This window comes from Perca flavescens, chromosome 14 (genome assembly GCF_004354835.1).
Source record: "Perca flavescens isolate YP-PL-M2 chromosome 14, PFLA_1.0, whole genome shotgun sequence".
Lineage (NCBI taxonomy): Eukaryota > Metazoa > Chordata > Actinopteri > Perciformes > Percidae > Perca > Perca flavescens.
The window spans coordinates 3,244,033-3,258,393 of NC_041344.1; the positions used below are offsets into that span (position 1 = coordinate 3,244,033).

General features: G+C 41.6%; 1 protein-coding gene across 1 annotated transcript; it reads right to left on the reverse strand.

Annotated features, from left to right (window-relative positions):
* Nucleotides 1-9,716: 9,716 nt before the first annotated feature.
* On the reverse strand, nucleotides 9,717-13,906 carry LOC114568502 (gastrula zinc finger protein XlCGF71.1-like; the record flags this gene model as incomplete). The annotated part of the gene is made up of 2 exons (XM_028598117.1): nucleotides 9,717-9,814; nucleotides 13,285-13,906. Coding segments are annotated over 2 exons (720 nt in total), but the record flags the coding sequence as incomplete, so codon positions are not given.
* Between the last annotated feature and the right edge of the window lie 455 nt (nucleotides 13,907-14,361).

Consider the following 14,361-nt stretch of genomic DNA (forward strand, 5'->3'; position numbering starts at 1 on the left):
TTAACATTTGGCTTTTCCACTGACAGATGTCAAAAGTGGAGGCGTGGCCCAAAGGCTGGTGGGAGGGTCTGAAACGAAAGGGGTGCAGAGGCTCTTCATGGACAGCAGGAGGAAGCACTGTTGAGGAGCATCTGGCTGCAGCTTCTTTACCCGTGTGGCTAAACACAAACGACTTTTCATGCAACAGTTAAGTTCTGGACCTTGTGAATTGAAATCGAATCAATTAAGAACACATTAGCATCCCACACGTGCAATAACAGCCATTAGGGACATTATTTCCAATTATCATACACACGCACAAGTGCAATGCTCCCACACACACTACCGAGCTGCTCACTTATCAAATCCTGTGCATAAAGAAAAGAAAAGCAAACCAGGTCCGTCCATCCATCCATCTTCGTCCGCTTATCCGGTGTCGGGTCGCGGGGGGAGCAGCTCCAGCAGGGGACCCCAAACTTCCCTTTCCCGAGCAACATTAACCAGCTCCGACTGGGGGATCCTGAGGTGTTCCCAGGCCAGGTTGGAGATATAATCCCTCCACCTAGTCCTGGGTCTTCCCCGAGGTCTCCTCCCAGCCGGACCTCCCTCCACCTAGTCCTGGGTCTTCCCCGAGGCCTCCTCCCAGGCGGACCTCCCTCCACCTAGTCCTGGGTCTTCCCCGAGGCCTCCTCCCAGCTGGACCTCCCTCCACCTAGTCCTGGGTCTTCCCCGAGGCCTCCTCCCAGCTAGACCTCCCTCCACCTAGTCCTGGGTCTTCCCCGAGGCCTCCTCCCAGCTGGACCTCCCTCCACTTAGTCCTGGGTCTTCCCGAGGCCTCCTCCCAGCTGGACCTCCCTCCACCTAGTCCTGGGTCTTCCCGAGGCCTCCTCCCAGCTGGACCTCTCTCCACCTAGTCCTGGGTCTTCCCGAGGCCTCCTCCCAGCTGGACCTCCCTCCACCTAGTCCTGGGTCTTCCCAAGCCTCCTCCCAGCTGGACCTCCCTCCACTTAGTCCTGGGTCTTCCCGAGGCCTCCTCCCAGCTGGACCTCCCTCCACCTAGTCCTGGGTCTTCCCGAGGCCTCCTCCCAGTTGGACCTCCCTCCACCTAGTCCTGGGTCTTCCCGAGGCCTCCTCCCAGCTGGACCTCCCTCCACCTAGTCCTGGGTCTTCCCGAGGCCTTCTCCCAGCTGGACCTCCCTCGACCTAGTCCTGGGTCTTCCCCGAGGCCTCCTCCCAGCTGGACCTCCCTCCACTTAGTCCTGGGTCTTCCCCGAGGCCTCCTCCCAGCTGCACCTCCCTCCACCTAGTCCTGGGTCTTCCCCGAGGCCTCCTCCCAGCTGGACCTTTCTCCACCTAGTCCTGGGTCTTCCCCGAGGCCTCCTCCCAGCTGGACCTCCCTCCACTTAGTCCTGGGTCTTCCCCGAGGCCTCCTCCCAGCTGGACCTCCCTCCACCTAGTCCTGGGTCTTCCCCGAGGCCTCCTCCCAGCTGGACCTCCCTCCAGCTAGTCCTGGGTCTTCCCCGAGGCCTCCTCCCAGTTGGACCTCCCTCCACCTAGTCCTGGGTCTTCCCCGAGGCCTCCTCCCATCCTTACCAGATGCCCGAACCACCTCAACTGGCTCCTTTCTACTCCGAGCTCCTCACGGATGACTGAGCTTCTCACCCTATCTCTAAGGGAGACGCCAGCCCTCCTCCTGAGGAAACCCATTTCGGCTGCTTGTACCCTGGATCTCGTTCTTTTCGGTTCAAAAGCAAACTAGGTCATTTATATAAATAACAGGGACCCCACACAAAATGTTTGCTTTGTGAAAAGAGAACTTTTGATTGTCTTTACGATTACTTACTCACGTAACCATTGAAAAAACTGAACTCCACAGGAACTTAGTTAAGTAAGTTCATGATTAACTTTATCAATGCTAATTTAATCCTTTCAATAAGTTGTAAAATAGCCCCAAAAATAATGTTGTTGCCCGTAGAAGATGTTTTTTTTTCTCTGTTCAGTTCAATGGCTAAAACTCAGTCCAATCAGCACTGTCATCAGTCTCAGTCTCAGAAGAGTCTCCAGTCTGGTCTTCAGTCTCTGGTTGTAAAAGTGGATGTGAGTTCCTGGCTGGTTCTGGTCCTCCACAGTCCTCTTGTTATGGAAGTTTCCTTTGCAGCAGGGGGGGAAATTTCAGAGTTTAGTAAATTGAAACAAATAAGACAGACTGAGACTAAAACAAAGTTGGGTTTTTGTATTTTATTAAAACAGATATATTTGCAAATATAGGATCAACATGATTTCACAAAAGGCCTCAGCCCAGTGTGGAGTCAGTTCCTCCAATGAGTGAACAGAAACACCAGGCTTATATGCATCTTCAGAGTGACAACACACACACACTTGGATTATTATGACGCTACAATTTTGACAGGCAATCTGATACACATGAAGACAATCAGATGAATACAAGAGACATCTTGGAGTCATCTCACCTCCTCCTCCCTGTACGACTGTCACCCCCCCAGTTACAGCTAAACTGGCATGAGATAACATGAGATAGTTTTAGGGTGACCTTGTACCTTTATCGGTTCAGGCTCACATAATGTTCCAGACTGGATGTCTCACAAAGTTAGAATCAAAATCTACATGTGGAAAATGAAATAAACTCTTTCAGCATTTGTGAGAGAAGTAAAGTATGAATTAAACATAAAAATATAAGGAATTGTGCTTAAATGTAATTTTCCCATTACATTCCACCCTTTTGATTAAAACCTGATCACAATACACAAATTACTTTAATGATTACATATATTTTTTTGCAAATAGCGTCTTCCATGTCCATGTCTTCTATTGTCAGAGGTTGCTAGCACTTGACAAATCGTTGGAAACAATCTTTACCATTGTTTTGGGTGTGTGTGTGTGTCAGTGTGTGTGTGTGTCTGTGTGTGTGTGGTCCCCTTCTTGGCTGTTTTGAGCCTCTGTAAGAAGGAGCATTTAAACACACTGCTTTTCAAAGTTTGATCTATGTCATCATTGATTCAAAAATATTGTTACATTGGGGTTAGTCAATTAAACAAGGTTCATACAGATAGTTATAGTAAACATTTTCTGTTACCACCAATATTCCATTAAAAATATGTACTTAAGGTACAATAAAAACAGCAATATCGAAAAGTCCTCACATTTTTTGAAACTGGAAACGATCAAAGCAGTTTTTCTGTCAATCAATTAATTGATTTAGCAACTAATCATTTCAGTTGGACTTGTAGGCCTATATATTGGTCGGGCAGTTTGATGACAATAAAACATTATATTTCATAAACATATGTTTTGTGTACAAAAATCCTAATTCTTTTTAACCCAAATATGTCAGATTACAAATAGCATCTGTAAGCATTTGACAAAATTCTGATACTAACTTTTTTGTCTTTGAAATCCAAATTAGTTATTCCTAACAATGACATAATTTGTCTTTGAAATCAAAAACCAACTGTTTATTTATCACCTATATGACATAAGAAAGATTTTATTCAGCCCCCAGTGGGGAAATTCCCTCAGATGAAAGCAAGAAGTAGATCAAATATAATTGACTTCCGATTGAAAGTAAAAAGTTAAATCTAACTCCTATACAATCCATCAATAGGAGACCTATTATCCTAATTCAAAAGTACTTTTAGCTCTCTGGTACCAGCAGGAACTGGCCTGAAAGGCAACTTCTTGTTCTTTCTAAACTTTTAGGCATTTGAGTCAATTCCAGTTTTTATGTTGGTGAGCTGAAAGCTCCGAGACACGAGGCCTTGTGGCAGACTCGTCCTCGCCGGACACGCCTGCTGTAACCTGAGTCTCATAGACTGGCATCCAGTTCACTTCTCTCTAAAGCTCTTGTTTCCTCTAAGCTTTTCCTGACTCAATTGTTATCCCTTCTATTTATAAAGTATACTAGTATATTATATATTATTATCTTTATGGTATAAAAGTATTATCTTTTACTGTTTATAAGAGTTATCTTTAACTTATATTATATTTTACTTTTCGTGTAAACATAAATATGAGTAAATATTAAATGAATATGTGTATACCATTGTCTCAGTACATTACTCATAATGTACATCATTAAGCAGTCACATCAACATTAAACATTTTCATTGAGATATTTAGTCTTAATCATATCTCCAAGTTGTTGATACATTTAATCATCATGGTTTCAAACCCCATCTCAGCACTCACACAAAAATAGTTTACAGATGTTTTATGTCAGACTTTACCTAAAGCCAAAGTTATTTCTATCAAATTTTCATCAATCCAATTCAGATTCAAACAATGAAACGTACTTTAAACATTTCCTGACACATCAACTCAATACTTATCTTAAAAGTAAAAATAAGTACTTCTAATTATCTTCTCCTAATAATGCTTGTATTTTCAGAATGTGAGTCTGTGTGCTACTTAACTTCACAGTGTGTCAGATGTGTCAGAGCAGAACGGTGCCCCCCCCCTCCTTCTCTCAGTCCGTCTGCTGGTCCGAACCTCCAGACAGTTTTTACTGGTCCTGCAGTTGGAGGGGGAGTGAGATGGACCCGACTGACACAAATGAGGCGCCGTGTGGCACAAAACAGAACTCCAACAACCATTATTTGTTCTTTTATCAATATAATATCAATATAATTATAAAACCGCATTTCTTTCCCTCATGCTGGTTTAACTCTATAAAATCCATACAAATTGTGCTAAAAAGGAAACTTTTGTAATTGTTCTCTTTTAGATTACTTTAAGGGTTGTGCTTCAGTAAATAGTGAAAGTCAATCAAAACAAAACTAAATTTTCAAATTAAAAAAATTATGTGAATACCCCATTCATTAAACACCGTATCTATTATTGCTACTATATCCCTTCTATTTGAGGCATGACAAGCTCATGACTCAAAACAACGCAGCACATATAAATCTGTTCAGTGGTTTAGCCATTAACACTGTCCTGTGTTACACAGCAAAACCTGAATAAAAGCAAAACAAAATTCAATAAATCATTTCTTTTAAAAGAAAACCATTCACCAAAGTGTTTTCAACGTCATCAATTAATTTAGTTTTAACCTATTTGTGATATAGCAAATCAAAATACAAACAAAGTCTTTAGTGCAGTTTTACTAAAAAAAATAAAATTCACTAGAGTACAATATTAAATTAACTGTTTTTAGGCTGAAATCTCATATCAACCTGTATTGGTTTCAATATAACCAATAAACTAAGACGAATTAAACAAAAATATGTTGTTTATTTTCTTTTTATCTTTAGTTTGCAATCCAAAGTTATACTAACCGCTGTCTGGTAGTTCTAAAAATCATTATGAATTAAAGTTTTTAAGTCTATAGAACAAACCTAAGTACTTCCAATTTGACCTATATTTATCCAATGTGTTACCTGATATGGGAAACATATCACATTCTTATAATTCATGACAAACTATATCAAAATAATTCCTGAACTCTACATGCACAACTCCTGTTTTTCTCTTATCTCTGAGTGTGTGTGTGTTGCTATGGCCTTGCTGCTCTGTAAGCTTAGTCTACAGTGAGGGTTAACCAATCACCTCACTGAGTGGTTCTGCTGCTCTCATTGTGCTTGTTAGCATGTCATCTGGAATTTGTGCCTTTTGCACTGAGACATAATCCGTTACCAGTTGGTCCTCACACAGTGGTGTGTCTGCTGGGTGTCCTCTTCACCCAAGTCCAATGTGTGGAGGTGCTGTAAACAAAATCTCAAAAAGGGTGACAGGTTAAGTCGCTTGCGCGTGCACATTCTATACCTCAGTACAATAAGCAGAGTGTAGCACCAGTATCACACCACTAACTGCGCCACTGGACCAGTTCTAGGTTCTAAGGAGTGGGAAGCAAAATAATAATTACACCAGAGACCGTTGCTTTAAATACAAAAGGCCGGCAATTTACTTAATGCAAAAAACACACAAAATACAGTATACAAAACAAAAATACCCTGCAGGTTCTTAATATTGTATAAATGAAAATGTGTTTCACTCTCTTTTTTCTTTAGTTCACCTAAGTTATTTTAATAAAGCTAATCTAAGTTAGACCAGTTTTTTTCCTAGGTTGCACCTATTTTAGGATTCCTATTTCACTTCCTGAGTTAACTCTTTTTCCTTTCTTTTACAGGTAAGAAAATACCTTCAATTTACACAATCAAATCAAAGTGGACCACAATCATCAAATCACATTCAAACATATGAACTCAATATGTAAACAAAAGCATGACACCTTAAATTCAAGTTGAAGTCCAAATGAGAGTTTGATTATTCAGTTCAATGAAGAGTTTCAGTTTGATTCAGTCCAAAATTATTCAATCAGTTTCCAGTTCAGTTCAAAACCAATTCTTGATACTCCTACCACTCTGGCAGCGAGTCACCATACGCAGGAGATTTCCTCACTGATGCGATGGAGAAGATGAGTTGAAGTTCTGGGTCTGGCTCGCCATCTTGAATCTCGTCTGTGCATGTGCATGCCCGCACACTGCAGACCAATCCTCGCTCGACCGAGCTTCAAACCAAGCAAAAACCTGACCTGTGTAACAGGTCATAAGCACAATAAATCTCTTTTAAATCCTCGAATTACACAAATAAATGTTTCACAGTCTCTGAGTTGTAACGTTACTGCTACAGTGTTTTTTTTTACCTCAAAAAAATGGCAGCGGAGCGGTCTCTTTTAACTCACGGCTCCGTCTCCCACACAACTACTGCACACATCTTTCATTTACACAGCATACATTCACTTTTATAACATTCACAGTATTCATAAATCCAAAATATTAACTGGTAAACCGTTTATGACGAAGCATCTCCTTGTAAACAGCTAAGTTTTTTAGCGTTAGCTCTCCGCCAGAGAAAAAAAGGGTACAACACTGCAAAATGCAAGAAACAACAAAACTCACCAAAACCGGTGTGGGCTTAGTTTTCACAAAATCCCGTCAGTTCCCGACCAGGTAAATTATGTTTTTCAACTGCAAAATCTACTTTTTCACTCTTTTTTTTTTTTTGCTTATTAACCGATGCTCGTTCTCTCCGATTTCTCCTCTGCTCTCTCAGGTCTCTGCTGCAGCGTCAGTGAGGTGCTGCGTCTAGCGTCACTAGTCCCTTAAAGGGGCAGCGACATGAATTTTCTGTCAGCATACTTTTAATCTAAAACATTAAATGATTGTTGTATTAACGTTTTTAATTAACTCAGATTAACTTACATTAAATGAATCACCTTCAAACTTATTTATGCAGCTTTTAACTATTTATTCTTATTTATGTCATATTTTAAACATGGGTTACAAGAGCTTTTGTCAAATGTAGGCATGTTGCATTTTGAATGCAAACCACTATACTTGAGATTTTGGTAGGAATTCACCATTTTGGAATTATTTCAGTAAGTAGGGCTTTGGCTCCTACACTGCCTGACAGTAGTCTTGATCCAAAAAGAAATCATTTGTGAACCAATGTTGCTTCACCATTGTGAAACAACTGTTTTTCCATCAATTGTATTTCCATCATCCTAATCATACTTTTTACACCTGGTTTTAACCCATGTGTCAACTTTGCAAAATTTAGGAAAGAAAAAGCTGGATAGCTTTCTGTTAGGAAGAATGAGCTCTACTGCTTGTACTGAGAGATGAGATGGCAGAGGTCCAAATCAGATAGCATCAGAAACACCTACAACAGAGAAGCCCACACTGCTAGAGTCTCTGGAAGAAGAACTGTTAACCTAAAAAAAATGAAATCGGGGTTAGTGAGAGGTGTGTCAGAGAGGTCCGGTCATGGTATTCAGACCACCTGTAGCTCTGCAACACCATTGTTTCTCTCGGTCAGCTGGTGTGTGGAGAAGAAAATCAGGGTTAATAACAGTGCATCTGTTAGAGTGACATTTAGCAATCTAACAGAGTAGTAATATCTAAGGTACCTGGCCACAGAGACTTTTATTCTGTTCCCACAAAATGTGTGATACAGAATGTGGAACAGGGCGTATTTAATACTTCGAGCGGCAAAATCAAGTTTAGCAGAGAAATTTGCAACCGGACGGAGTTTTGTCTCCGTGGTGTTGCAGCAACACAGAGCCACGCAGCTCTTGTGCTTATCATCGGTCTGCATGAACTGTTTTTAGGGATCTGGCAGTCCCAGCGTCGGGGAAGCCAGTTTCATATTCACAAACGCTTCATTAGCTTCGGCAGCAAAAAGTCTTACAGTGACCTCAGGAACGTGTGTGATGGAAGATTTCCTTTGAAGCAGCAGCGTTTAGAAATATCAATGATCAAATGAAAACGAATAACGACTGTTTGAGAATTAAACCAAAGTTTGGTCTTTGAGTATTTATTCACATTTGCAAATGGAGAAAACACAGTTTCAAAGGTACACGCAGCACAGCTGAAAATGTCTTTTCCTCACTAGAAACCTAAAAATCAAAACATCTTATAGTGAAGAAACTCTCGTTAAGCCACCCCTCTCCAAATATCTTTAGCATGCTGCCACTTTTCTAAAAAATCCCATAGACAGTCAGATGATTTTACAAGCTTCCATTCTGCTCCTGTGTCTCCTACATTAGACTACACCTGCTTATCTCAGGAGACAGAAAGAGAAACGCTTCACACAGTGTTATAGCCTTCTTCACTTTATCTGAGAGAAATAAACAAATGAGGAGCTGCAATTTCTTTAGCGAAAATAACTTCTGCTATTGCTCACAGTCTACAAGGCCAGCTCTCTCACTGGTGCCTTTAAGTCTACAGGAAGGAACAGGATTATGTGGAGGTTTAAAACAATCTTTAAAGAAATGGTCAATATCATTAAAAAAATGTTTAAAATAAAATTTGCCACCACACGTGTACAGGCATTTTTACGTGACAAGCTCAAGTAAAAAAAAAAAATCCTAATCATTAACACTAAAGTGAAAAAGCTGCTATTCTGTTCATTTTACATGAAAACAGCACTGTACCAAAAAACTCTCTCGAGGAAGGAAAAAGCAGATGCAGCCTTGAGAGATGTAGAAAAAACACAAGCTGGGCACTTTAAAAAACTATATTGGTTGTCAGTCAAGCTACAACCCAGTCAGTATCAGTCCAAATCAGAGGTGAGGTTGTCAAACTGTCATTATGTCTCTAAAGCCATTCTTCATCAGGCCCTGTAGTAACATGAGCTGTGTAGTGCAGGTTGTCAGGTTTCATGCAGTCAGAGGCAGGGCTGATTACAGACGCCGCCTCAGTGAGCTCATTTTAGCCACACTGGGATTAACAAATGTGGTTTTGTTAGATGCATCATTACGAGAAATTCTCAATCCATCAGGTGTTGAGGTTAAGCCAATGTTAACAGTGCACATTAAATCACTACCTGAGCAAAATAAGTGGACATAAATCAGACCCCAAAAAAAAGGTTTCCCATGTATATGAGAAAGGAACAGAAAATTGTTCTTTTACTGTTTAACCTGTATTCCCAATTGACCAAATAGAATGACCACTGCACTTCAGTGTCAAATCTTTAGCTCTAATAATCAAGTTATGTGAGTGGAACCCTTTTAACTTTACCCTCAGTAGTAGGCATTTTCTTCTAGGTTTCAGAAGATAACATACTATAATGGTTTAACTGATTAGATTCTTTTTTCAGAACTTTCTAACCTATCAATTGTCCCTAAATAGCAAAAACAAAAAACAGTGTATCAGTGCCAAGCATTTCTTCATTGCATGAAGCAAGTGTGTGTGTGTTTTTTAGCACTACCTTTCTTATCAGCTTTTGGACTCTTGTGACTGATGTAGTCGGTCCTGTCCGATAGTTGAGTCTGTGTCCTCTTCGTCCCTCCGTTTCTCCAACTTGTCTTTCTGAACTGATGAGGAGGTTATTGGTGTATGTGTTTGTTATGGTTTTTGGTGTTTTGCTTTGCATTTGGTTTACGTTTGTTCCCTGTTGGGTTTGTTTTCTGGTCTGTGTATTGTGTATTTTGATTATTCCTGTCTTCTCTGTTGTCCCTTGTGTTGCCTAGTGGTTTGTCAAGTGTCTGTGTTTAGTTGTCGTCATATTTTCTGTCTGTGTTCCTGTTTCCTGTTTTATTTTGATAGTCTGGTTTTCTGTCTTGTCTTGTCCAATTAACTTCCTGAGTTTTCCCGCCTTTGTCGATTGTCCTGCCCCGCCCTGATGTGCTTCACTTGTTGTCTCACCTGTTTCTGATTTACCCATCTCCTCATGTATTTAGCCTCTGCGTTCGCCTTGTCTTGTGTCAGATCGTTTTGTGTCCGTGTAGTTTGTGGCCATGCCCTTGTGTTTCCGTCCCGTGCCTTGTGTCTGTTCCTGCGTCACTTTACTCCTGCCTGTGTTTTGCCCGTCAGTTTTAGTTTGTAAGTTTTCCAGTCTTTGTGCTGCCGCTTTTTGTTACAATCAAATTAAAACCCTGAGTTCCACCATCTCCTGCCTGCCTGCCTCTCTCTGCATTTGGGTCCTCATCCTCCCGCTACATACAACAGAGTTTTTGCAATCTTTCCCTGAATCATACCTTTAATTTTTCCTGTATTCAGTAGCTTTAAATCCTCTTAATTTTGTTTTATTTTCATTAGTTTTTTCTCTTGTTCTCCTAATTCCTGTTTGAATATTTTCAATTTAACCCGAATTTAAAGGAAAAACCCAAAATTTTTCGACCAATACGGACAATCCAAACTTTTGAGCCGTATTTTCGCACCATGTCATCCACCATGGTTCCCGTAGGGATGTGTGAGCCAGATCTACCCGACCCGTTACCCATTTTACTGGGAAGAAGTACTTCTATCCTACTTACAATCGTCACTGTAAGGCCCGGTTTCTATCTTATTTCGGAAAAACCAAACACAAAAAAACCTAACAGTTTCTGAAAAACTGTTTATTAGATTTACTTCAAAACCTAATTAGATTTGTCCCCCGAAAATCTACAAAGCAAAGTCACACCCGTGCGTGGATCAGTTTTATGGTGCAAAAATACTGCTAGAATGAACACAATTAGGCCTATGTATTTACACAAACATAAAAGACTAGGCCTACCCAAAATTAATAAAAACAACCCCAAGGTGGTTATCCTATTTTAGTATCCAATGTCAGTATTTGTTTCTGGAAGTTTACTACAGCCAATTCAAATTACTCTTAATTCAATTTACATTAGAGTGTGATCTTACCCTGCTGCGTGGAATTGCTTCCGTCTTAATAGATCAGTGTTGGGTCAGTAGAGGCCTCCGTGGTTTCTGATCCTCTCTCTCTGAATGCTTTTTGGGCGAGGTAGAGGCGAAGATCGTTGGATCTCGGATCGCGAGTCCTCAGTCAACCACGGAGTCTCTTTTATCTGACCCCCGCACATGGGCCCTCATTTATCAACCTAACGTAGAAACCAGCGCAGATATGAGCGCAGAAATCATCTTACGACAGGCTTCACGTGTGATTTATGAAACGTTCGTATCACACCAATCAGAGCGTAAGAATGGTCGTACATTGATAAATGCAGCGGCTGGAAATGATCGTAATTTAAATATCACGCCCCAATATATTCTCGGTTTTGAGGCCTCGCCCCTACAGTTCACGACATGGCGAGACGTAATCCGGCTGAGAAGCGGCACTTTTCAGAGGTGGAGATTGAAACCCTGATATCTCTGGTTCATTTGCACTAACGTGAGTACTTTTTGGCAGCCTGAAAACTGGTATTAAAGGCTGTAGAAAGAATGCGGAATGGAAAGATATCACTGATGCGGTCAACAGTGTTGCCGTAGTAAATCGGACTCCAGCTGAAGTTTAGCCTATTTAATTTATACATCCTTGACGCATTTTCTATAGTCCTAATAGTAATATACAGGCTTCTATTGCAATCTCTTAGGCCTACATGGTGTACCTATATTTAAATAAACACACGGTAGCGGAGTTTATGCAGTGTTACTTTACTCGTGTTTTTTTTCATGAGTCAGAACGAGACAACAGCTGAGGGAGAGCGCGTGTCCTCCCCGTGCTGGCCCACCACCACGACCCAGAGGGGCTGGGAAAACAAGCCGAAATAACTCGGTCAATGGCAGAAATAAATCACTCACGACATAGAAATAAAAACCTGAATAATAAATAAAAATGTTGTGCATCGTCATGTTTCCTGTAGCCTATGAATATCATTGCCAAACATAAGACTATAGGCTACCTTTTAAAAGCGAGGGATAATAATATCCTGTCTCCTTCAGTTGGGGCTGTTCTGGACTCTGCTCTCTGGGCATCGGGTCATCTGGCTCCATCGCTACATTTATGGCACCCAGTTTCCCTGCGAGATGTTGTGCAGAACCCCCCCCAGGCTAAAACAATGTTGCAGACTTTTTCTGCCGTGTATAGGGTCCCCCCCCCCACTGATGCGAGCCATCTGCCCTTAAACAATCCGATGGAGCGCTCCACCGTGGCACGTGTGAGTACGTGTGCACTATTGTACCGGCTCATAGAGGTCTTCTAAAAGAGCCGGATCTGCCTTTGCTGATAAGTGATCAACTGATGACTTCTCCTTCTCCTGTTAAACTCATTATATGCTGCACTGCAAGGCCACGCTGACGCAGAAACTTGCGTACACGAGTTCAGACCAGACGTGAGATTTGATCGCAGCCTACGCTCACGTCCAAATTGATAAATGTCGAGCTTTGCGTAGGAATCGGCGTACGCCCGTCGTACGCCTGTTTTAGGTCGTACGCACGTTTCATAAATGAGGGCCACGATCTCCCATCTCGTCGCCATTTGTTATGGAAGTTTCCTTTGCAGCAGGGGGGGAAATTTCAGAGTTTAGTAAATTGAAACAAATAAGACAGACTGAGACTAAAACCAAGTTGGGTTTTTGTATTTTATTAAAAAAGATATATTTGCAAATATAGGATCAACATGATTTCACAAAAGTCCTCAGCCCAGTGTGGAGTCAGTTCCTCCAATGAGTGAACAGAAACACCAGGCTTATATACATCTTCAGAGTGACAGCACACACGCACTTAGATTATTATGACGCTACAATTTTGACAGGCAATCTGATACACATGAAGACAATCAGAGAAATACAAGAGACATCTTGGAGTCATCTCACCTCCTCCTCCCTGTATGACTTTCACCCCCCCGTTACATCTTAACTGGCATGAGATAACATGAGATAGTTTTAGGGTGACCTTGTACCTTTATCGGTTCAGGCTAACAGAGCTCACAAAATGTTCCAGACTGGATGTCTCACAAAGTTAGAATCAAAATCTACATGTGGGAAATGAGATAAACTCTTTCAGCATTTGTGAGAGAAGTAAAGTACGAATTAAACATAAGAATATAAGGAATTGTGCTTAAATGTAATTTTCCCATTACACTCTCCATCAGCTTCTGTTTCCATCTGACCAACACATTGATGTCTTTTGACATGAGAACGCCAGGCAAATCTTTTGTTACAAACACTGCAGCTGAATCTTTTTTCTCCTGTGTGGACTACCATGTGTGACCTTAAACTTCCTCTCTGTGTAAAAGATTTCTTACAGACTGAGCAGCTGAAAGGTTTTTCTCCAGAATGAGTCATCATGTGGGTCTTCAGTGTTCCACGTATAGAGAAAGCTCTACCACACTCAGAGCAGCTAAAGGGTTTTTCTCCCGTGTGGATTCTCATATGTGACTGTAAACTTCCACTCTGTCGAAAAGATGTATTACAAACACTGCAGCTGAAAGGCTTTTCTCCAGAATGAGTCATCATGTGGGTCTTCAGGGTTCCACTATCAGATAAAGCTTTACCACACTCAGAGCAGCTGAAAGGCTTCTCTCCTGTGTGGATTCTCATGTGTTTCTGTAAATGTACACCTTGTGTAAAAGATTTCTTACAGACTGAACATCTAAAAGGTTTCTCCCCTGTGTGAGTAATCATGTGTCTCTTCAGATGTGTCTTGCGGCCAAATCTGTTCCCACACTGAGAGCAGCTGAATGTTTTCTTACATCTTGAATCATGTTTCAGAGAGTTTAAAGCTGACTGAGGTTCTCTGGTCTCCTTCCAATCAGCACTGTCATCATTCTCAGGATCAGAAGAGTCTCCAGTCTGGTCTTCAGTCTCTGGTTGTAAAAGTGGATGTGAGTTCCTGGCTGGTTCTGGTCCTCCACAGTCCTCTCCATCAGCTTCTGTTTCCATGTGTTGAGTTTGTCTCTGATGAAGCTGTGAGGACTGAGCTTCCTCTTCATCATCTTCACTCTTCACAGGGACAGGAGTGAATGGGAACTTGGTGATATCAGCCTCCTCCAGCCCTTGAAGCTGCTCTCCCTCCTGACTGCTCCACAGTTCCTCCTGTTCCTCTTTAATGTGTGGGGGGGGCTCTGGCTCCTGCTGGTCCACACTGGAGCTACACTCCTGCTGCTCAGGGGGAACCTCTTCTTTAACCACCGACAGCT